General features: G+C 52.3%; 1 protein-coding gene across 12 annotated transcripts in view; it reads left to right on the top strand.

Moving 5' to 3' along the window:
- The window catches only part of LOC143342600 (protein bric-a-brac 1), a 263926-nt gene that overhangs the window by 52765 nt on the left and 186312 nt on the right, over positions 1-24849 (top strand). For 2 of the 12 annotated variants that reach the window (XM_076766660.1, XM_076766661.1), the window contains one exon: positions 7981-9217. In XM_076766660.1, the coding sequence (XP_076622775.1) occupies positions 8240-9217 (978 nt within the window). In that variant the 5' untranslated portion in view covers positions 7981-8239. Of the gene's footprint in view, positions 1-6813; positions 9218-24849 lie in introns of those variants that run through there. The other 10 variants (XR_013079831.1, XR_013079832.1, XM_076766667.1 and 7 more) reach the window with 9 other exon arrangements.

The following is a 24849-nucleotide window of genomic DNA, read 5'->3' as shown; positions in this document are numbered from 1 at the left end:
AGTTGCAGCTCGACGGGCGAGACTTATCGGTTTGGTAATTGTATCTGTAAGTGCGGGGATAGGCCGAGGAAACGGCGAACAGACGGAAAGCAAACAACGCGGAGGGTTCGAGAAGGGTACGGTTTAAGGTCCAGACAGAACAAAGGGCCTCTTTAAGCAGTTACACGGCTCTCGAGCGTCGCCGGACGACGGGGATCCCTTCTCGTATTTTAAAACGTATTAATTCGCGCGGTCGGTTAACCTATTACGAAGGCGAATCGAACTGGCCGCCGATCGGTACGAAAATCCCATTCCGTGCGCGTAAACTTTGCTACAACAACGAAATTATATATGGAAGGGAATATAGGAAAGGGGGAGCGGGTCGCGAGAAAAGGAAAGAGTACAAGCGCGAATAGAATAGACGGTCGAGCGATCGGAAATAAGTGGTACGATCGGGCTTTCGAGCTTTCTAGTCGCGCGTTTCACCCCGACACGGGGATGACAGCCGCTGAATAATAGAAGGAGCCACGTCGAGGTTAGATATTCTTACGATCACCGAGAACCCTTCCTTTCCGGCGATACACAGCTAAATCGTCAATAATTCATTGTTCGGCTCGAACATTTTCCCTGTTCCCGATTGCGTACAACTATATACGTACACAGTGGACTGTGCGTTCTCGGTTAAACTTCAACGATCGGCGGAAAAATGTTTATTTCGCACGGATACTCTTTATTCGCTCGATCGAGCTGGCCGCTGACTTTCCCTTCGCGATTCCTGCGCTTCGATCCGCGTGATTTTCGCTCGACGCGTTGCATTTCCTCGAAACTATTTTTTAGAAAATAAATACTCGATCTATCCGATCAACCTACCCTTTCAAATATTTCGTTAACAAATTTAAACGACTCTGCATCGATCGTTGCACGTTTCAAAAACTCTATAATATCTTGGGATAGATTTTGATGGCTCGAGAGTTTCGAAAACGCGACGGATCGGCGAAGCGTCCGATCGTTACTCCGTTGGAATTCGTTTCGAGTCGCGAAAGAATCGTTTCGGTTGCTCGACATCGCTCTCAGAGAGAGCGGGTTAACAAGATCGGCAGACATTTTAAAAGGACAGAGCACCGCTGTCGAGTGGTGGCCCCCTTCAATTATTCAGGCGCAATTAACACGTCAATAGGTCCGTTGCACCTGGCTGCCGGGGCTGGGCTGTCTTCTGCCAAATATGTACGTACGTTCGTGAAATGGCACGGGCTACCGACTTCTCTTCCTGTCTCTTATCTTCCTTTCTCCCTTCCGTCTTCTTCTTTCCCTTCTTCCGGTTTCTCGAGTATGCCGGGGCTGCAGAGCTTATCCACCCGCGCACACAGCCGCTGCTTCCAGTGTTTTGCGCGATTATCGCGTGCTGCCGTTACGCAAAATCTACAACTTTTTTACAGCAAAAAGAGAACTGTTTACTATACTATTTTAATACTCGCAAAAACGTATCCGAAGATTCCTCGACGTCGTTCGGTATCTCGAAACGAGCACGCGAGAGTAAAAAGCCGATCGCGCGAAAGTGTATTTGCATCGATAGCCTTGTTGCGTAGCCGTTTAGGTATATTCGCGTGCCTAACAAACGTAGACGCGTAGGTGTAGTATCGATGCAGGTATAGAGAGAATGGCGCAGAAGAGAATGAGGAGGAGGAGGAGGAGGGAGGAGAGACGGGGGATGAAATGCGGGGTCGCAAGTCAGTATTGTCGTCGGTTACAAATCAAATACCCGATATCATTGTTTGGTACAAGCCAGGCACACGGCCACCCACCCACTCCCCTTTTATGCCACCCCATTCTGCAACGTTAACCTCGCGCGCAACCTGCACGCCCTGCCGCCGCGGCTACGACTAATGACTGCTGCCAGAACCTTCTCTCTCTCTAGGATAGGCCCAAGTATCGTCTCTATCCTCGCCACCGAATCGAACTCCTTGCACCCTTAGTCTACGCGCGCTTCCTTCGCGAATATTTCACTTTTCCCTCGACCAACCCTCCCTACCACCTACGCAACGCACCGACAATTATGAATAGTTTATCACCGAGAACTTGTCGACGAGGGGTGGTAATCTAAAAAATGTTTCGACGCGCGGTGAATCGGGAGTAAAGAAAGGGCCGTTAAAGGGTAGCGGTGGAAAGTGTCTGAGAGGGTAACCGGTCCGAATTTGATCGCGGCGCGCTCGGGGCGAAGAAGAAGACGACGACTGTCCGGGGACGTCGCGATCGCGCTCTTAATCGTAGAATCGAGCCGCGGTAATTAATCAGGAGGTTAATTACAGCTTAGCCGAGGAGCGTACCGGTGCCTCGGCGAGGACTCGAAATATTCAGGCGCGCGGGGTAGCATTCCTAGCCGAGGAGCGAAAGCAAAAGGTAAAGCGTCGGGGGCGGAGGGGGAGGGGGGCGCAGAGGCGCGAACAGAGATAGAGCGTAAGGGGTACGAGGGCGTAAGGGGCGGCGAAAGTAGAGGGCGAAAGCGAGAAGGAGGAGAGGAGGGGGTGGAGGAGGCTCGCTTGGGCTAGGCACCGCAGGGGTAGGCGATTAATGATTCAGGGGCAGAATTTCGCGATGCTGAAATATTAAGCATATAACTCTCTTCCTCTTACCCGCTCTTCTTCTCGTTCTATCCCTTTGCCCTAGCCCGTTCTTCCTGCACGGCACCTCTTCCATCTTTCTCTTCGTCATCCTGTACCCTCCGTCCCTCGCACGCCGTCTTTCTCTCCTTTCCTCCCTGTCGCTGCGTACCCTCTCGCGTTCCGCTCCTCCTTCTTCGTCCCTCGTCTGCCGCCCGATGTATACGCACGGTCCTTTCACGCTGCACGCGCGTACACACGCACACGACACGCACATGCACACGCACACGCGCACGTACACGCTCCGCCGTTCGTTCGCCCGCTCTCGCTCTCGCGCTTAGCCACACGGCAGCAGCAGCATCATCAATATTTCTCTTTGCTCATTGTTCTTGTACAATACGTACAACGGCTGCTGCCGTCTCTGTAATTCCGGGGGGAGCGGCCAGAGCCAGACCAGGTAACGGTTACCCTGGAAATGGCTAATTTCGTACCATCCCGTCTACTTACGCGACGCACCGCTTCTCTCAAGACGCTGCGCGTCTACCTCGACGTCCCGTCGTTCGCCAAGCGCGACATTTTACCCTCGAGCCTCCCCAAACGATCGCTTCTTGACCCTCGTCCATCTTCCAGCGACAAGTCTGCTGGGAACCTACCCTGAACGAGTCGTTTCTTCAATTTCACTTTCCAATGCCTGATACGAAATGACAACAGCCGATACATTGACCGCTAGACGGACTAAAAGACGGGCTTAGAAACGTCCAGGGGTTGGAAGAAGGGTGGCAACGCGGATGGTTTACGAGTGTATTCCGCAGCAGCGGCGTTTCTCGTCTCGTATTTTTTCGTAACTGGTCCCCGAGAGTGCGCGCAACCGTCGCGAAAGTACTGTCGTCGGCCACGGTGGCCCCGTCTCGATCGCACGGCGTGGATCGGCGCATTTGCAAGTTCGTCGACGACCCCCGAAGCCCGATTCCGCCGTTGGTTTCCCGTCGTCGCAGAAACGAAGCCGCCGGCCGGAGTTTTCTTCGTTTCTGTCGCCGCGGCGGCGACCGTGCGTCGAAATTTTTCCATTTCGCCGGGACGTAGGGCGTTAGTATACTGTTTGCAGTTAAACAATATTACGTAGTAAAATTTATGGCCGCGGCCCCTTCCCGCGCCGGAGTCGGAGCCGGCCTCGCGCCGCGCCGCGCACCCTTACAACGCGCTCGCTCGCTCTCTCGGTTTGCACGGGCTGAAACTTTCAACGATATGAGAAATACGAGCGTTATAGCCGGTGCCACCCCTGCGTAGCTGCGCCGCGATGATCCACGGCTTAACGGATACTACCCTAAACCTTGTTCGCGCGAGCGCGATACGCTTCGTTCGCTCTTTTTTTCAAAACGCGAAAGTCACTTTTTCTTTTTACGACCACCCGCGCGCTCTCCAACTTGATAAAATCTTTACGAACGAAATTCTCTAGCTAACGCGATAGAAAGCGGACTAATTCTCCATGGCGGTAAAGTAGAATCCCAATGGCGTAAATCTCTATTTTTGTTTTCCGATTTCGTACGACGCGTATACGTTTTTCTCCGTAATTACGTAAACTGTAGTAAAAGCTAAATACCAAAGTGGTCCGACAGTTGTTCCGCGGGTTCCTCGTCGGAAGACGGGAGCCTCGAGGCCGGAAGTCGCGTAGGCGTTTCGGGGCTAGCGCGAGCGAGGCTTCAGCCACGGGAAAATAACGCGCTTTTATCGCGACGCAATCTCGCGTACCGTTTACGCGGCCTGACCCGTAAAAACCGAGCAATATTCCTTCGTCGGAAATCCCGCGAGCATCGTTATTCGAATACAAGTTCAACGACTCGTCGGTCGTTTGCCATTGCTGCGTCCGATTCGCGCTTTTACTGTTCTAATATCGCGCCTATCCTCGCGCGACGATTCCCGTTGTTCCTCGAGCCAACCCGGGGACATAATCGTAATCGCGTTACGCTCGAAACGCGAGCCGAGTCGAGAAGAAGCCGAAAGAGCACTCGACGGCGAACTTTACAAGCCGAGCTTGCAAATTTCTCAGTTTTTCCGCTGTCTTTTCTTTTTATCGACGTTATAGAACCTCTGTGGCTCAACCCCCGTCGCTGGGCGCGTTAACGTTGCGCAGCGGTGCGTTTAAAGTCAAGAATAAACTCGGATTATGTTTTATTAGGAAAAGATTTAGCTAACTAGAAAGGAAGGGAGCGGTGCAACACGTGGTGGTTACGTAACTTTACAAATCGGATAAATGTTGCATCGTATGTGCTCGGTAACTGTAACGGAAGTGATCGAAGCGATAGCAAGGACGTACGTTGTTTTCTCCCTTGGACGCGAATAAAAATCAGGGAAAAGGGAAAATCGAGTTTTCCCGGAAGTAAGAAACGATCGAACAGTCGATCGTGCGGGAACGAGCTCGCTGGCGATCGGGGGAAGGAAGAGGGTACGACGCTAGCTAGTCCCAAAATTCGCGTTAATAGCCATTTAGGAGTGTCTGCCGGAGTCGGAGGGACAGACGCGAACCGTCTCTTTGTACCCTTAATTTCATTAGGACGGCCATCTCTCCTTTCTACCGGCGTGCCGTAACTCTGTTATCGGGAAGCACGACTCCCTAAATACGATCGTTAATATTCTTGCTTGTCTCGAGAAAACGGCAGGCTGCGAAGCGTCGTTGTTAAATAATCGTTTCCCTCCCCCGCCTCGCGATTCGATTAGACCGTCGCGGAGCTCGGACAACGAGGGTTCGATCGACCGTTTTTTAATTCGTCTCGAGATCGCAGGCCGCGATCTTCGTTCGCGTTTCCGGAAAACGCAGAGTCGAAGAAGCCTCTTGCCGACTCAAAAGTTACCGCTGCTACCTCGTTGAACTCACTTCTCGCGACAACTCCGAACCCGAAACTTCTTTCTCGAGCGGGGATCTTCTCGATCGCGCGATCAATCGGTTCAGGCGACGGTCGGGCATCCGGAAACGAAACAACGTATAACGAAATAAACGAATAACAACCCTGTACTTGTAACGATCCGTAACGTTTGCTCGAGCAATTGTCGTTAAACGGGATAATCGACTTTTTGCAAATGAAAAAGTTATCGTAAGAAAAGCTAGGTCCGCCCTACTTGTCGTTATAGCGTTATATTCTCATCTCCTTGGTATCGTTCCCCGTTAATCTCGCACCGCTGTTTCTGCGTGCTTATGTATTCAATGATAACTCTTTATTTAACGGGTTGATTCTTTTTCGTATACATTTAATACGGAAGAAAATTTAAAGATGGATTAATACAGAATTATCATGTGGCAAAAATAAATCCGACTGTTCACAAAACTTATTTGCACGAATTATTTGTACACGCCATAGGCATGTGTTTAACGTATTTAACAGGTTTACCGTAAGTAAATAAATAATAATTACCGGGGAACGGAGCCATTTTCTCGCGCGGAGCGATTCGATCTATCGCTGTACTCGTTCGCCGATCGGTGAAACAACGAATCGCGAATCGAGATTGGTCCCCGGACGCGGTAAGACGATTCGTAGTAAAAACGCGCTTATCGAGTTTCCGCACTTTCACGATCGCGGGATGATTCCGGCGCGTCTAATTTTCCCACGGTCTTTGTTGGTTTTGCCCGGATCCGACGTAAATCCGATTCGGTTTGTTTTCTCGGAAGATCCTTCTGTTTGCGGACCACCTTCGGAGATCCGCGAATCAAACTTGCGCCTCGCGATCGCTACGAGGCATCGTCTTTTCCAAACGCTCGGCGTGGACCGCGAGCTTTTCGGGTTTCGTCGCTTGCCGAAAGAAGGATGGATCTAGAAAGTGTCAGGCGAGCGAGGGGGTGCTCGAGAGAGGGTCGTCGGTTCGAATTCGGCTATCGAGGATGATCATCTAGGTCCGACGAGGGGAGATCGGTTTGGGGCTGAAGGGAACACTGGTACCCCGAGACTCGGCGTTTACTTAGGCGACACGATCGTGGCCTCGCGAGCGCAAATCGAAGGTAGCGGAAGCGCGCGCGAGTCGCGGCGTTCGGAAGCGGAACGCCGCGGAGGACTAGGATCGCGAGGGGGTAGGGAAAGAGGGGGAGGGTAGGTAGGACCGCGAGAGCAGGCAACGACGGCGGCACCGGTGACCACCACCACCAGCGGCATCGGCGCGGCTCGCCTCTCGTCGTCGTGATCGGTGGATCGGAGTTTCGGGAGGCCGATCGGCGAGCCTCCTCTCCGATCTGCCGCGGGAGAATTCTCTTCTTCTCGGTGAAGGAAGCGAGAGCCCGATCGCGAGAGGGAGAAAGAAGGAGAGGCGGTATGAGGCGGTCTCCAGGGGCGGCGCCTGTCGGCGCGTCCGATCGGAAGGCGAGCTTCCCGATTGGCCGATGCGAGGACGGAGCGAGGGGAACGCGAGGACGCGCGAGCTACGTACGCTTCCTCCACCCGCGCTCGTTCGTTCTCTTTGCGATCGGTTGTCTCTGTCCGACGTACGCGGCCCCTCCGTCGCTCTCGGTCGCGCGTCGCGGCGCTTGGTCCGTCTCTCTCTTGCACGGTCGCGCGCCCCTCGAGCCGACCGACGCTGGCACCGCTGGCTGCGAGCGCACGGTATATCGGCGCTCGACCGCCTCACGGCCTCTCTACAGCCGCTCGAGCGAACCGTCGCCGCGCCGCGCCGCGGCGAGCCTCTCAGTTGCGACGCGCTCGTCACGGGGTGCAGATCGTGCGTCCTCCGTCCTGCGTTTTTTGTCGCCCCCATCGGTCCGTTGAAAGCGCGCCGCGTGTACACGCGACCCACGTAAACCGCGCGCACCTTTATCCTCTCCCGATACTCGGAGATATCGGGCTCTCGATCAGTGCTGTTCGTTCGGTGGTGGTGTTTGGTGTCGATGGTGATTTTCGATAGGGTCGGTGCTGCTGCGAACCCCGACACCCGAGCCTCTCCACGTTTCTCGGAGCGCAGGAGCTGTCACCGGGAAACACAAAGACAGACGGACACGTTTCTAGGGAGCAGCAGCGGACAGTACTAGGGAGAGTAGGAGGACCAACGAGAGTCCCTTTATTCGAAAGTGGCGCGCGCGGGTGCCCGCGTTCTCTCGATCTACGATCGATTCGCGCCGGGCCTAAAGTCGGGAAGGATGCGTGCGGGACAGCGTGCGCGAGGACATTGACGCGAATTAACAGTTTCCGTAACCCGCGTAATAACGAAAACGATAACGAACGGGGCCCGTTCGCGAGGATAAGAAACGACGAGGAACGGTGATCGAGAAGTAGTCCGGAGGAAAAGGATGCTCGGCCGCGGTATCCTCGGGACAAGGATTCCCGAGGTCGCGCACGTCTGACGGAGAGGCGCGCGTTGCCACGAGGAGGCGCGCCGGGTTCGCGCGTATTTCGAGGTTCGCGCGTGGCTGTGTACCTATGTGTTACAGATGCGGCCTGGCTGTTGATTCGGTCGCGACCGGTCAGTGAAACGACCACGCGAACATTCCGTCGATCGAAACGGAGCGAAGAGAGGAAACGGAGGAAGAAGGCGTCAAGGACCGCGCCGGTCTGAAGGAGGAGGAGGCGGCGGAGGAGGAGGAGGAGGAGGCGGTGGCGGCGGAGGTGGACCGCGATCGCAAGGAGCACCACCACCACGAGGAGAGAAACGGAAGAGGAAACGATCGAGACTCGAAATCCCCCGAAACCATGACGCAACAGAGCGGCGCTGGGTCGCCCCAGCAGTTTTGCCTCAGGTGGAACAATTACCAAACGAATCTGACCAACGTGTTCGATCAGCTTCTCCAGAGCGAGAGCTTCGTAGACGTGACCCTGGCCTGCGACGGGCACAGCGTCAAGGCGCACAAGATGGTCCTGTCCGCGTGCAGCCCGTACTTCCAGGCATTGTTCTTCGACAATCCCTGCCAGCACCCGATCGTCATCATGAAGGACATCAAGTGGCCCGAGTTAAAGGCCGCCGTCGAGTTCATGTACAAGGGCGAGATCAACGTGTCGCAGGAGCAGATCGGTCCGCTGCTCAAGGTCGCGGAGAGCCTCAAGATCCGCGGCCTCGCGGACGTGAACAGCGAGCAAGAATTGACGTCCAGGTCGAGCCTGGAGGAGGTGGCGGCAAACGCGGCGGCGATGCACAGGAAGAAACGCCGTCGAATATCCGGCGAGAGATCGCCACCGGGCAGCAGCCCCGACCGATTGGCGCCTGGAAGCATCCCCGACGATCAGGACCCCAACTCCGGCGGTGCAGGCGTGATCGTGCCCGACATTCACGGGATGCTCACCAGCAGTTCCACCCCGAGATCCCTCGGGTCCCCCGGCACTCCCAGCGTCTCGGTTACGCCGCAGATCAACGTTCAGGAACTCCCGGTATCGTTGCCTCTGCCACCGCCCCCGCCGCCGCCCCCGCAGGGACAGCAGAGCTCGCACTCCGTCTCCGCTCACCATGTGCCCGGCCACGTGACTTCCGGTCCCCACGGCTCCGTCAACCACCTGACCGCTCACGGACAGCAACTCGTCGTTCAGCAGCAGCAACAGCAGCAGCAGCAACAACAGCAGCAGCAGCAGCAGCAACAGCAACAACATCATCAACAGGGAGTCGCCGGACAACAGACTCCCGGAGACGATCTGGAGATCAAGCCCGGCATCGCCGAGATGATCCGCGAGGAGGAAAGGGTGAGTCGATTACGCATCTTTTATCGCGAGCGATCGATCGATCGGGGAACAACGTTGCCCGATGCGGCGAGGCTTCGTACCAACGTAAATACCGTGACAAAAAGCACGTGTCAACGATCGCGTAAACAGTATACCCGTGCTCGTCCACGCGAATCTTACCGATGAAATTAACGCCAGTCCAAGAACGTCTCCACCATCTAGCACGTGGCTCCAGAATATAGAACCGTTACGTGTCGATACGTTGATCCCGAACGCATCGACGGGGGTCTTTTACTCCAAAATCCTACAATTTGTTACATATATACTTTTTACTCGTGCTTCGAGGAAGCATATTTTAATTTTTTAAATTCCATCTCTACGAAATCGAACGATAGCTCCGGGCAGGGGGAAGAAAATATCATTATTCGATTTATTTATTTAGCGTTTATTATTGCGCGAATCGACGGAATTATAGGTAGAAGGTAAACATCGGTGCCATAAAGAAAATAAAGCGTGCGAAAAAATCCTGCTTCTAAAGTTAACCCGTTAGACCGAGAAACAGCGGAATTTTACAGAAACGAGCGGAACATTTTCTTAAATAAAAATAGACCGTTTACAATTTGTTACGGTTCCGATTCGATGATATAAATTTACTTTATAGGCGTACCGTATGTTCAGAGGTGTCGGAAAGAAGTAGCTTAGAGAAGAACAGGGGTTTAATCTTTGCGTGCAGCGTAAAACCGATCGTTTTTGGCCAAAGCGGCTTTTTCTATTAAAACACACGCATTGACGAGGTATAAACGTTTATTCGGTAGAGGTATTGCTTATTACATGCTCCATTTTCCAACCTTGGCTCGAGAAGGTTGCTTTTTCAATCGCTGCGACGAGTATATAAATAATCTACGAACCAAAATTGACCCAGTTTGAGCGTCGAACGTGCATTTCGACGTTTGGTGTAACTTTGAAAGTCGTAGTTGGATGATTTCGGATAGTTTGAAGGAAAGGGCGGAAAGAGAGGAATGGTTTGTTCGGTAGGTCTGGAGTGGAGGAGTCCCTTAACGAGTTGGCGCGCGCGAAAGCGTTTGCCGCGCGTTGGCGAAGGTGGCGAACGAAACAAAAGAAGGGCGAGCAGGTTGGGAGGAGGGGGGGTGGGGGTACCGGGAACGAACGGGTCCTCGTAGGGCCGAGGGAACAAAAAAATCTATGGAGCGTGTAACCGTTTTCGAAAGTTGATAATTAGGTTCTCGCCGTTAACGAGATCCGTCACGGTTTTCTCTCCTCGTGGAAGTTTCGCGGCAGGCAGAAACGTCGGAGTGGCGTCTCGACGCCCCGCAAATTCGCGGAAAATGACTTTGGCGTAGCCCGGGACGGCCGGTGGTCGGCAAAGGCGCGGGAGAAGGCGACGCGTTTTTAATTGGAGGGTTGGGTCGGCTCGTTTGAATGTTTTTACACGAAACGTCGTCCAACGAAAGACCATACGAACGGCAACGGTCCATCGTGCCTTTGCCGGAGAGGTCCAATTACCCGACGATCGGCTTCGACGGTGTGCACTAATTGAGAGTATCAATGAACGTCAATGAGCACAGTCAATATTTGGACGCGGAGCATCCGACCGTTTTGTAACGTTCTTTTTGTTAAAACGAATGACAAATATTGACTACGCGCTCGTTCGCGCATACGTGACACACACCGGGTATCGACTGTTCTCGTTAATTACATCGGGACGACGGTGTCTCCTGCATTATTTATCGTCCGCCACCGGCGCAAGTTATTAAACGAACAGCTACCGACCGCGCTTCGTTTCGCAACCGGCGTCCCTGTCTGTCGCTCGAAACCTCCTTGGACCTGGATCGACGATCGACGATCGACCACCTTTCCCCAGCCTTTTCACGGATCTGTCACCGTGGATCCTCTCCTCGCACTTTTTAAACTCCGACGCCGATCGACGGGACTCGACACGCACTTTTAAAAGCTTACCTCCGATACACTATACAAAGATACTTGCAAATACGTTCGCTTTTCCTATTTAAAGCGCCGTTCCCCCCAAAAAAACTGTTTCAATTTTGCACACGGATGATCGAAACGATTACAGGATGTCGTAATCGTAACAATGACTTGGATATGGTTCCCCGTCAACGCTAGGGAAACCCATTGTGTATAATAAGGTAGTACCCGGGTATAGGTGGTCTCGATTCTTTTGGCACGCCCCCAGAGCAGTTCCAGTTCATAAAATAGTAATCAGACTCAAAGCCTTTGAAGTTTGACACGTAACCCTACGTAAGCGCCGCGACGGTCCGAACGGTGCTCCAAATTTGTCCACCTAGAATTAAAGTACGTGCGATTCAAAGAAATTCAAATTATCTCGGCGACTGTTTGTCAAATTACATAATCTGGCGATAAGATCCGCGCTGGCGTATCTAGAGATATGAAATTTAGGTTCGAGCGATTATTATTATTTTTCTAAGGGGGGACGGAGCGCCTGCGAGCACGACGGAATACAGGCGCACGGACAGACGAAGGGAAGGAAAAGTGCGAGAATGAAATTATGGTGCATCGATGTTATATACGAGTGACTTTCCGTGCATACGGTTCGAAACGATGTTGCGGAGCTACCAAAAATATTTACTTCCTCGCGGTTGGTGTTAACAAGATCGAATATTCTACTTTACGGATCCGAACGCGCTAAACGGGATTTAAATTCCTCGGGTTTGGAAGTTCCCGATTCGACTAGACGGTGCATTAAAATTGAACTCTTGGACAGGTGGGCTGCAATTATTGTATCGTTAAATGCCGTGTAAATAGATAAAAAATCGGTTGTTCTTGTAACATGAATTATTAATTTAAGAAGTAACGCGTGACAGAGGGGAGAGATTGGAAAAAACGGCAGCGTCGAATCTTGGTATCGAAGCGCAGGGTAGATCGGTGCACGCGTGAGATATCGAAAAATCTGTCGGCGTCCGGTTACGTAAATCGCAAATAATTATCGCGTAACTGATCGTGCCCGTTAGGAAACGGTCAAGATCGATCGGCGTTGCGCGCGTAATAGACAAATACGACGAGGTATATCCTTGTTTCTCGGGCAATCTAGAAAATTGAAGAGAGCCGGTCGTCGGAGGCCGAGTATTATTTTTCTATCGCGAGTATATATCGGTCCGATGATGCAATCGGGTATGTATAATGGGCATAACATTCCGCGGAATTCCATTATGTTAACGCAACCACGTTCCAATTCTCCGGGCATGCCTGCTCGTATCGTAATACGCTAGTATATCGCAACTATTCCGCAGCAGCGGCGCGCGAGGCCTTTCCGATTAAAATGCCTAATTGATGCGGGCGAACGTAATAGGAGGTGCGTTGATTCTGGTATTTCGAGTAGCGCGAACGGTGCACCGCGAAAATCCGTCAAAGGAACGCTGCCCGGGAAAACTTACATGTAAAACCGATGGCTGTGGAACGGACCGCGGCGCGGCAAGAACGCGCGGCTCGCTCGCGAAAAATCCACCCCGTCGAGGAGCGCCGCAGCTCCGGGATGGATTATTAAAGATTTAGTCGCCGCAAAGGATCGTTTCCACCGCGAGAGGCGGATTTCCTTGGGATTAAGAGCTTTTATGAAACGGGATTTAAATATAAATTGTCTTTCAACTCGCCGATCGTTCGACGATAGTCGCGCGATCGAAACGCGTCTGTTTTATTTTGCGTCCCGGAAGCACGAAGAAAAGGGGCGACGCTCGCGGGAAGAAACGAGCGTAGCTGTTTGGCAAAAAAGGGGGAAACGACGCGCGGCGCGCGTCGGCCGGCGAAGCTTGAAAGACCGGGTCGAAAAAAAATTTAATCTTCCCTCGCGTTATCCTTTTTGGCAATAGCGGCTTTGCCTAGGGAATCCTCTCGCGTACACTTAGCATTCCTCCTCTGTCTATCCCCGTTGTGTTCGTCTCCGGTGGCCGTAGAGAAACGCCTGTCGCGTTCCTCGACGGACGGTAGAGGAAGCGAACGCCGGGAACAGGCGGAGGGGAAAAAAGGCGCAAAACGGTAAATCGTGAATCGTAGTAACCGAGCGAGCGAGCGAGCGAGCGCCATTCATCCTGATACACAACGGATACGACTACATATTTCCTTCGTTCCGTTTAAATTAGTGTTTTTGCCGTGGCCGGTCTTGATTGTGTTTTCGCGCGCGCTTCCGAGCGTTCTCTGCTCGGACACAAAGCGCAATCGTCTACGCGCTCTCGTATCGATTCCCGCGTTGATGAACGCGTAACGGGCCACCTAAGCGATATATCAGGAGCGTCGTTTCGACGGGCAGTGCTCGTCGCGATACCAGCCGCGGGAAAATTGAAAAGCTTGATGTATTAAAATGCGTGACGCCCGACCGAACCCTTCTTCGACGAGAGCACGCTACGGGAGAAAAAGCCACCGTCTGCGCTCGCGAGTCGATTACAAGACCCGTCAAACGGTGATCGAGAGTTCTACCTCTATCGCAGCTGCGATCTTAAGTCCCCCGCCCACCCCGCGACCTTTCTCCAAACGCAATTCGGAAACCAATATCGCTTCCGTCGATACTTTCGAGCGCGATCCGACGCTCTCGCCTTTCCGCGCGGTTATTTTTTACTCGCGCCGAACGGTATCTTGGCTCGCAGCACGCTTTATTTGCACAAAGTCTGTATTATGCTTGTCGAAAGATAACGCGCGTCTCGAGCGTCTAATTATACGTCTACTTAAATAACTCGTATCGGCGACGGTTAAACGGCTTTTCCGTGTTCGAATTTCCATCCGTCACGATGCGAATTTTTCGCGCGATTACGCGAGAGCAGTGTCTCCGACTAACGATCGTTTCTTACACTTTCCATGGTATTCGCGATAAAATGTCGAAAAAACTCTAGAAATTTTGCTCGTTTTCGAAAAGTGGCGTAAACAGCTTTATTTCAAATTTAATATCCGCAAACTTATTAACGTTACGGGTGCATTTGCCGGACCGAACGCAAAAACGAAATTTTTTACCAAATAGTTTGATGCTCCCGCGATCTGTTTCATCGGGAATATTTTCCCCCCCGCGCAAAACCGTGCGCGTTAAATTTTTTTCTATCCAATACTATTTTTATAGCTCTCGAAATTAACGGTTGCAGGACGGTCGCGGGCATTTTTTATATTTATGGTATATTTTCCCCGTTCGATTTTCTAAGTTTTACGATTTTACGGGAATAAATACCCAAAAAATATTCTACCGTACCAGTTGATTAGTTCGATATCGCACACTGCGTCCCGTTATGCAGAATAATAACTGTTCGTAACCCTTGACCCGTGTTCTTGATATTGGGTGAAATCTTGCTCTTGAAAAAGAGGATCGAGAATACCCTTAAGAAACTAGCAAAAGTTTTCCCATCGTACGAGGCAACTTGTTAGACCTTGACCGGCCGTTTAGAAATCTAAATCTGTCGAAAGTAGAAGATTCGAACAGGAATTTGCGCCGTCAGTTTCCGAGGAGTCCTGACCATCGTTATCGACACGCCCCGCACGGACGCGGTTTTCCCTGCACGCAAAAACCAAAGAGAGGATGCTGGATCGTCAGCGCTGAAATACTAGATAAACAACGGTAGGCAGAATTATGGAACGGAAAAACAGCACATCCAATTAACGACGCGATCGAAATCTTTTTGTCGTTGCATTTATTTTAATACCACCGATACAATGATGCTCGGTCTAGACAAGCGTTTCGCGCATTTATCGAGTGCGCGTTATTACTATGCTTCGTACTATGGTTCCACGAAAAGGCGGCACGCCGGGGGAGAGTAAACACGCTGTGCCCTCATCTCGTCGAAAAACAGTAGACGCGCGGGAAATTTAAATTTCCTGTCCCCTCCCCCCCGGATGTCGAGAGCAAAGAAGTCGTATCTGTTGTTTGGGCGCGGGTGCGGAGATAGGCACGCAACGGCGTCGCAGCACGCGAACACGAGGCCCCAGGGTACGCGTCGGTATATAGCTTCTGGCTACGGGGAGCCAGGTATAGTTAGTTTTTGCCGAGATTCGAGGCGGCCTAGCATCTCCACGGTTAGAGTCGCGAGGAGCCGGAAGAAATTGGTAGGTACCTGGACGCGCGTCCAACGGTTGTAATTTCGTGGTGCGATCGCGGCGGAAAGAAAGGACGGGGACGATCTTCTCTCGGAGTCGTAGTTGTCGGTAGTCGTTCGTTTCTGTGCGTTACGTAGCCACCCTACGCGCGGAGACTATTTTATAATAAGGGACGGCTTAGCTGCCGTAATTGTATGTATTTTAAATATTTCGAAAATTGCCTTCCTAGGAAACTGTTGGCATAATGGCAATACTTGGAATATAATCTCTTGGTAACCGGACCACATAGGCGCTCGAGCACTTAACTTGGACCCTCCGCTTATTTTTTGCCACCGTCTCGTTCTATCTTTCGGTTTCTTCCGTCGCTCGGAGCGTCCTTTTCTTTCGTTTCGTGGCATCGTCGGTCGCCGCGACGGCAGCCCCTCCGATCCACGCTGTTTGCGCGACGGTCTGCGCAACTTTTTATCCACGTTTACGAATTTCTTTCCGGCTTCCTTTCGCCTCGATCCGCCGATTCGTACACGATCGCTCTCGACCATTCCCTCGAAACGCGCCGGCTCTGCCTTCTCTGTTTATATTCCCGAACCCTCCGGTTACGCGCTTCCCGGGAGCTGGCTTTCCAAAACTTTCCCACCCGGATAACGAAACGTTGATCCGCCGGAGAAAATTGTGGCCTTAAACGTTACAAGAATTCTGAAGTCGAGAAATAGTTTACGAGAGACACGAACGTTTTCGGTTCGGAAATAGCAGTCAGAACGTTTGGCCGCGGGAGAATTTGTTTTTACAGGGCATTTCGACTTAAGTAGGCTCGTTCGAGACGGGGAAGGGGAGGGTGGCCCGAAAATTCGGTCCGTAGCAACGGTCCATAGCAACCGAGCACTCCGTCAGTCCGTGAAAAGAAGCAGGCATTCAAATCTCCATATATTTTGATCGTTAACCCTCCGTAAACGTGCGTAAACCACAAACGTGGGCTACGAATTCACGCGTACGCGTTGCTCGTCTGTAAATTTTGCTCGTACAAATTCTTAATAAAACATATTAATCGGTAAACATTAGTCATTTTGATGTCATACGGTGTACGCGCGTGGGCGGAACGTAGGATGTTGAAATTCTCTGGAAAAGATTAATTCTGTGTACTCGAATTAAGTGGCTTGGTATTTTTAGAACTGAAGTATAAGTTTCGAAAATATTCTGTATTTCTTTTAATTGGAGCATACGTTACCTAAATCGATTACGAATAATATTTATGAAATCTGTCAGCCGTAAAATTGACGAGTTCCCGTGAATCTGGCGTTAGAAATTCGAGTTTCCCGTGGTTCGATCATCGGATCTACGACGAGGACGATCGAAAGAGAGCGCGTGCTAAAGAATTCATAAACAGTTTCGATACGAATAAGATACGGTTGTTTGTTTAAAGAGATAAGAAACGGCATTGCTTATGAAAGAGCTCGATACGTCTCGGGGAAAGGCCGACTTGTTAAAATCGGCGCAAGGGTAAAAAGCATTCATCGAGATTCGATATTTTTGCGGCAAGTTATGCCGAGGCTGGCCGGACAAAGCCGAGGGGAAGGCGGGAAAGAAAGCTGCTCGTTGTTAAAAGATGTAAACGCGTCCAGTGGCAACGTCCGCGAAACGGCCCCTGAAACATTCAGCCGAACGACAGCGGAAAGACACTTGTTCGCGATTCCCGGCCGCAAACTTGAGCTGGAAATTCCCCGCAAGGAGTTTCTCGTAATAATGTAACGAGCCGGGAGCATCCCCGGGTTGACGACCGCTCTTTATCGTTTCGCGATTTCGCGTTACGGAACCGACGGGGCAAACACCCGCGTCCTCCCTTCTGTCGTTAATTTTTCACCGGTCGAGACGACTACGACGACGGTTCCTCCGGATACCGGAAGCTGTAGACGTTTCGCGCCTCCTATCCTCGCTTGGAATTGTCGTTGGAAAAAAGGTTCGGTGATGCAATATCCGAGAGGGGGGGGGGCAGGGAGTAAGGGAGTAAGGGGGTAGAGGGCAGAAACGAATCCATTTTGAAAACGGCGGAGGACGGATCTACGGCGATGTACGGCGGCCGACAGGTCCGACGAGGCCGCGGTAAATCAGAAATTATCTTGCGTCGCGTCCGAGTTGCGCGGCGCTGCCTTTTCCCATCGAAACGCGCATAAATACCGAGAGAGAGACCGAGCGAGGCCGAAACAGGAGGTAGAACGGGAACGACCAGTCCCGCGCATCGTCCATCGTCCATCGTGCATCGTGCATCGCGCATCGTGTAGGACGCGACGTACACCGCGTGCCATACACCGTACACCGTACACCGTACACCGTACACCGTGTGGCAAGGTACGGTGGCATGCACACACCGCACCACTCGATCGTAACAACGTGTACGCGGAGCCAAGAGCGTCCCTGGACGATGCGTCTGTACGCGTTGTACGAGGCTGGCGCGCGCGCGGATCTCCGCTGCGGGCCGCAGATATATTAATACGTAGACTGTACGTCGCGGTACGCGTGACTTGATGGACGGATGACCGGACCATTCCGCAGATTGCTTCGCTCCCGATTCCGACCGGAAGGAGATTTATAACCTCTCGTCGTTATCTCTGCCGCGCCACCGCCAACGACACTCCCGCCGCCGCTTCTGGTTTCGCTCGATCATCGATCGATCGTCGTCTTTTTCATACCTTTCTCTCTCTCTCTCTCTCTTTTTTTTTCTCTATTTCTCTCGTTCATTTTCGGCAACTCCGTTCGACCGGGACAAACGGTTTTTAACCCTCGCTTCCCCCCCCCCCCCGGGCCGTCCCCCGCGTGCTCGGCGAGAGTTGGAGGCTTTTAACCCGGTCGGCGCGGATTGAAATTGCTGGTGGATCGAAACAAACGATGCGCGCTCGCGGGAACAGAGAGCGCGACGCGGAAAAGTTGGTATCGGTGAAAGAACGTTGCGCCCGGATCAGCACCCGCGGGGTCTTTCGGCTCCGAATCGCGGAAACCCGAGGCACCCTCGTTTCGGGCCGCGTCCCTGAAACGCGGCACGAGTGTCGCGATAAATTAGATTTAATGACTGTCGCAAAAAAGCGCGATATGAAAGTCGAACGCGCGGGACGAACCGATAGAATTAAATTCTAGGATATTCGATTACATTCTCCCTTCGTCACCCCTTTCTCCGCCTCTCCCCCGTTCGACCCGTCCTCCTCTACAGCCAATAAAAACCCCCGCTGTGTGTTCGTTGCTGTACATTCGAGTTTCCGCCGACGCCGACATCGAATCCAAAAAATAGAAAAATTGACCGTCGACCGCGTATTATGGGGCACGCGCGACCCACGGAAATAACCTGCAAGGCAACAGCCGAGGGATCTTTCGTCCCTTGTTCCGGCACCCTTCGCAACCACGGCCAGTCTTTTACCTTTCGACGCCACCTAAATCTGCTCACTGTGTTTTAAACATTCTCGTTGCCGTATTCAACGCGAGAAAAAATCATTCCCCTTTGAATCGTGACGCTCGAAGCGTTGAAATATTTCAAGGTAAGCTTTAACGCTGCTTAGACTCGGAATTATGGACAAAGTTAACGCGATCACCAAAGTTGAATTTATTATTGAAGATTGCGCCAAAGTCGAGCACCGAGTCTACGGAAGATGGAGGAGAGTTGGTGAGCGCGTAAGGAAAAGTAATGATCGTATTGCGACGAGAAAGTCCGAGTCCCACGACTTTCGTGCTTGAATCAGAGTTCAGAGGCAACGATGATACACGCCCGCGGACCTCTCGATCGCCAGCGTGCAGGAATTCGCGTCCGCGAACCTCTCGATATCGTTAATAAATATAATAACGAAGCGTGGATAATTTTGCAGGAAAATATCTAGATTTCGAGACTCTGAGGAGTTTCCTCCGCGAGTCGCTAATTCTCGCAGTCGATGTTCCATTTCACGCTTCGCCGATCGAGTCGATGCAATCTTTGATGCCATAATCGGCATAAAACTGTTGAACTCCGTGATCCTGTCGTAGTACACGGCCAAGTAATTTATTGTTCAAACAATTTCTCGTATTTAGCCGCTGCGCCTCGATTCGTGGAACGAATTATCGAGGTTGTATTCGACGAAGCGATGGAAATCGAATTTTTTCCACGATGGATGTAAAATAAATTATGCGGATAAAAAAAATATGCATCGAATATTCGTGTAAAATCCATCGAATTGTTTTAACTACCGGAAAAATGTATTGAAATTGCCCTCGATCGTCGTCGTAAATGCACGAAACACGCTCGACGATCGAGCATTAACTGCATCCGACAAAAGGTTTCGTTGTTTCTCGATCGCTCTTAGTTCTTTCACTCTTGGTTTCGATAAGAGTTCGTCCAAGTTTAATGCAAACTTTATCGCAAAACGTGTAACGTTCCTTTCGAGTATTTGTCGGCACTCTTCGCGAAGATCGAGCGAAAAAATTCGCCAAGATCGCTAAAAATCCCGTTTTATTCGCAGAAGTCTTGAAAGCGTACGTTTTACTTTCTTCCGTAGATCCGTTGATCTAATGGCCGAAAAAGCCGCCCTAATGGTTCTTTTAATTCTCACGGATTCGTGGTTCTTTCGAGTTGCCGATTACAAACAGATTTTTTTGATTCCAATATCGCTGATCCGAATTACGAAAGATTTCTAGCACGAATAATAACAATGCGTCTATATCGTACCAAACTTGTATACATTAAGAAATTCATAATTGAGCGAAAATAAATATATAGAATTAAAAATAAGTATAGGTTGGATACAAAAGCGAGTTACAGCCACATGGTGTTATTAACCTAGTAGTAGGTCATGAAGTCTACTGCTTTATGAAATCTCGCTAGTCGATCCTCTAAAAATAAATATGACGTTAGATTCGTCATCGGCGACCCAAAAGCTCTGGACACTGATTTTTATGAAAGTTTAAAGAATTTTGAAAATCCACCGTTGTAAATTTCTACTTTCGGTTCGTTATCGCTGACCCAAAAACCCTCCGGATACAGTTTCAACGAATAATATTAAAACAATCGTTTTATCCTAGCCTCTGTCGGTATCGTCGCCATATTTGCTCCGTATCGGAGAAAGTAACGGTGTATAAAAGTGTTTGGCGCGACGTTTAAGAACGGTCTGCAACGCAGGATGCTTCTCGTTTAGTCTTTCGTCGAAAATTGCTGTCTTTTCGACCGTGCCATCTATTACGAAACACCCTGTATAGTAGAGACGGCACGAGCTGGCTGAGTCACGCGCTCAAATTTGTTTGTCGGAACGACGCGTCGGTTAATGCCGAGCGTTACTATTAGGAGGTAGAATATAATTTCATTTACGTCGATGACTCACGTCACGATACTCGTAGCGAATATGATTCATTGGATTCGACCTAAACGATTCTCGCTCGTTTCCGACCGATTCCAACGGATTAACGATCGCCGGCGACGCCGATGGTCGAGACGCATCGATTTTCGAAAGAATCGTCCGAGGGACGCTCCGTTCCTTTCCCGTCGTTTTGCTCGGTTGGTCGTTAATTGCTTCTCCGGGGGGGGCGGTAACGATTTATTTTACTAGGAAAAAAATAATCCGCCCGTAAGGAGATTAACAACGGGGTAAAAGAAGCAATTTCGGAAGTCGGCCGAACAATAGTGTACGGATATTAAAAGGAAACAGTTAGCGTTGCGAGCGAGTCGCTTCGCGGAAGCAAGATTAGTACAGCCTGTAGGAAATACCGGGTCGAGATAAGGGCAAATCGGTCTCGAGAAAGCCATTGTCTCGCGCCTCGTTTCATATTCCTACCCGGCCGTTAAAAAATTCTATGTTCTATTGTACCGTCGAGATTGCGTCTCGAAGGAGAAAACGCGTGCCTCGATCGTTGCCGGACGGCTGCTTGGCCCCGGCTGGTCCTCGAAATCCGCACCTGTCGCCGGTTTTTGCTTCCCCGAGAACGCCGGTTCCTCCTCGTAAAACGGAAGACACTCGATAGCCACGGGGGAAGATTCGTAGCACGGTACCACCTTCGCTATAGATCGCGTTCCCTCGCGGGGTGGATCTACCCTCCGGGTCGCACCGATTCCTGCGATCCAGCGGACGGGTTTTCGAAAGTCGCGCGCGGAAGACGGCGACGCGCGGGGTGCAAGGGCGGCAGGGAGCAAAGTATAAACGAAACAACGTAACGTTCCCGTCCATCGTATCGGCTAGAACGGGCGAGATGGCGGCCCATTGTCTGGACTACAAATTAATCCGACGATCGATACGAGCAATGTCTTGCCGGGCTATAGACGGTGCGGTGACTCGCGGAAACGAAGTCGATGGAATGGCCGCGCGCGCGACCAGCGATAGTTTTTAGTGTAGCACGGCACTCGTTTCGCGGCGTGGGTGCCTTCAAAGTCGTGCTCGTTCGATCGATGCGCGATTAAGGTGGCAGCCGCTGCACTCCGGACGCTCCTACGAAACTATGTCGCGACGCCAGCCGGCTTTGAACAATTTTAAAGGCGGCTTCACGCTCTGACCCCTCCAGCGACCGTTGCACGTTGCACGTTTTCGAAACGAAAATTACCGAGTCTCCCGCGGAAGACAAAAGGGCCGCGCCGGTTTCCGGTCTCCGGTCTCCGGTCTCCTTTCGGCCCCGGGATTTCCACGAGACGCGATAGAATATTCAACTAGAAAATAAAACAGGGTTCCCGGACGATGGGCGGAGGGGAGGGGGAACGGGATGGGGGGGTATTGCATTAACCAAGATTGCTGACGATAAAATGAAAATAATGCGGAATGACGTGCGCGCCGGCACAGTGGGGTGGGTAAGCAAAGGTAGGCGCGGCAGAGGGGCGGTCGAGAGGACGAGAGCGAGTAGAGTCTAGTCGAGTCGAGTCGAGTCGAGTCGAGGGTGCGAGGGGGTGAAAAACGGATAAAGATAAAGTACAGGGCAAAGTAGGTTCGTGGGCGAGTTGCCGGGCGGAGAAGCAGGATTGTTGGGAAAGAAAGAGGATAGGAGCAGAGGGTAAGAAGAGCAAGAAGGGTGGCCAGAAGGAAGAAGGCGAAGAGGAGAAGAAGGAGGAGGAGGAGGAGGAGGAGGAGGCGCGCGCGGGGATGAAGGAGGAGGAGGAGGTGGAGGAACAGACTGGAACGCTGTTACGGCGGTAGTAGCGGGTGGCGGTTCGAGGGGCGGGGAGGGCTAGCTACGGCAGAAAGGCAGCTCGACGGAGGCTGCGGGTGCGAAAGCGGGGGGCGGCGGAGGAGCAGAGAGGCGCCAGGAGTCGCTGGTAATTGCGTTAAAACTTCTTCCGTGCAAAAACATTTCTAGAAACGCGTTTCCACCGGCGGAGATCTACGGAGGAGTCGAACTCGTCTTCGGCGGGGGCGCGAACAACGCGCGTCCAACCGTCCCACGAGTAGTCGAAAACGTCGTCGATCTTTCCTTCGCGTCCACCAGTTTCCGGCTTCCTGTCGTCAGCGTTCGTCGCGCTGGCTTTGTCGTTCGTTGGCGAGAGCAAAGTCGCAAAGTGGCTGCTGGCGCGCGCTACCGTATCTCGGACGATACCGGGACGACGTACCAAGAACCGCGTCAAAGCGGTCCTAGATGCAATCTCGCCGTGTCTCCGGCGCGAACAAAAAGCCGCGAACCGTACGAGTTTCGTCCTTGAAGCGGCGAGTCGGAAGGATCGCTCGCCCCTTTTTTTTTACGGGTTACGCCGAGAGGCAGCAGGCAGCAGGCAGCGGGTAGGAAGGGTCGGTGGGAAAGGAAGAGGCGGCAAACAGCAGGAGCACGAGTAGGTGTAGGAGGAGTAACAGCAAGGGCAAGAAAAAGAGGAACCGAGGAAGCGGCGGGATGAGGGGCACCAGGAGGAGGTTAATGTATTCGGTCGTCGAGCGTAAAGTGTCGTTGCGGCGTTGACGCGCCTTTGCCACGTAGCACGTAAAACGTGCAAGTACATGTGTAAAACCCCCGTACGGGAAGTTGCACGGTTGACACGGTCGCGTGGCACGCGAACCCGACTCACGAGAGGAAAACCGTTCGCGATTTCCTCGCTGCTTATTCCGTGCTCGTCCCTCGAAACCCTTCGAAAATTTATCCCACCGATTTTTTTTTACGCCATCAAACACGCGTACGTTATCCGGCATTCGACGAGGAGCGCGCGAACGTAAAATTTTAATATCGAGGACGCGCGAGAATTAACGAGATTTCGCGATCGCGAAATACCGCGCGTTGCGTGTCGTCCCGTTAGGAACGGGAACGCGGCCGTGGAAAAATGGTGTAATTTCGAAGTTTAATATCGGCCGGCATGATTTCCAGCTCGGTGATCGATAATCGCGCGCATCTTTTGTCTCGTGGGCAGCAGCCAGCAGCAGCCTCGAGGAACGCCGCGCGGTGTTCGGGTTCCTCTCGTTGGCTGGGAAATCGTCCGCTCGTGGGAACCGAACGGAATGGTTTCGAGCGCCGGCGAACGAACGCCCACGCGAATTCGGTCCACGAACGGCGCACCGCCGGCTGCACGACGGGTGGCCAATCGGTGAAAAAAACCGGGACTAAAAACAGAGGGCCTCGTACACAGGGGTGGTTCCATAATCCTGCGCCCTGCGACGCGGGGGTGGGGTAAATGCGCGGGTGCGACAGCGCGAATTCCTGCCGCCCCACTCTCGATGCACCTGCACGTGCATCGCATCGACTGCACACACGACTCATTCACCGTCTCCTCCTCCTCCTCCTCCTCCTCCGTTGCCACCACCATCCTCCCTCTCTCGTTAACCCCCACCCCTTCTACCAACGGTTCCCGCCACTTCGCCTTCTAATCCTTCTTCTTCCGCCTCTTTTCCTCCTTTTTCCTCGGCCGTTCTCTTGCTGACCCGCGGATACCGGCGGATCCGCGCGGTTTACGCTTCGACTTTCGATCTATCGCTCCGGTTATTCAAACTTTACGGTCCCTCTCGTGAATTTGTCGATCTTTTTATTTCCACTACCACCGGTTGATCCGATTCGAGGCGTCGTCGAGGAACGCGGCCGGGCAGAAAAGTTCGATTCCGTTAATTTGTAACGGCGACGGGGGCACGGGATGGTCGGGGACCGATCGACGACGGGCGCACGAGTCGGAGGGAAATCCGAAATTCCTGGCACGAACGGGCGATCCTCGCTGCATTAACGTTTCATCGCGCTCGGTACATACGGTAGGGTGGCACATCGATCGTTACGAAGTTCGGACTCGAGTCGAGCGTCGGAGAGCGTTGGGAGAGGAAGAGCGGGAGAACCGCGCCGCGCCGCGACGCGAGGCGACGCGACCGTGCCAGAGGGACACCGAGACCATCGGGCCAGACAAAGACGACGAACCGAGCGAACGGAGAACGGAGAAGGAACGACCGAACGAACGAACGCTCGAGCGGCGTCGCGACGAAGGGGGTGGAAAGTTGAGCGAGCCGACGACGGAGACGAAAAGAGAGAGATACAAGCACCGAGCGAAAGGAGAAGGCAATGAAAGACACCGGGAGAAAGAAAGACGCGCATACTGGAACGAGAGGAGAGTAAGTTGACTTTGCATTATTTAAACGGCGTCCTAGCACCGTAACACGTGTTCTTTTGAAGTCTCGCCCCCTTCAAATATTCAGGCTGACGTCACCGCCCGT

The sequence above is a fragment of the Colletes latitarsis genome, chromosome 6 (genome assembly GCF_051014445.1).
Source record: "Colletes latitarsis isolate SP2378_abdomen chromosome 6, iyColLati1, whole genome shotgun sequence".
In the NCBI taxonomy this organism is placed as follows: Eukaryota; Metazoa; Arthropoda; class Insecta; order Hymenoptera; family Colletidae; genus Colletes; species Colletes latitarsis.
Note: the sequence above shows the minus strand (reverse complement) of the source record. Positions and strands in the feature narration are given on the sequence as shown.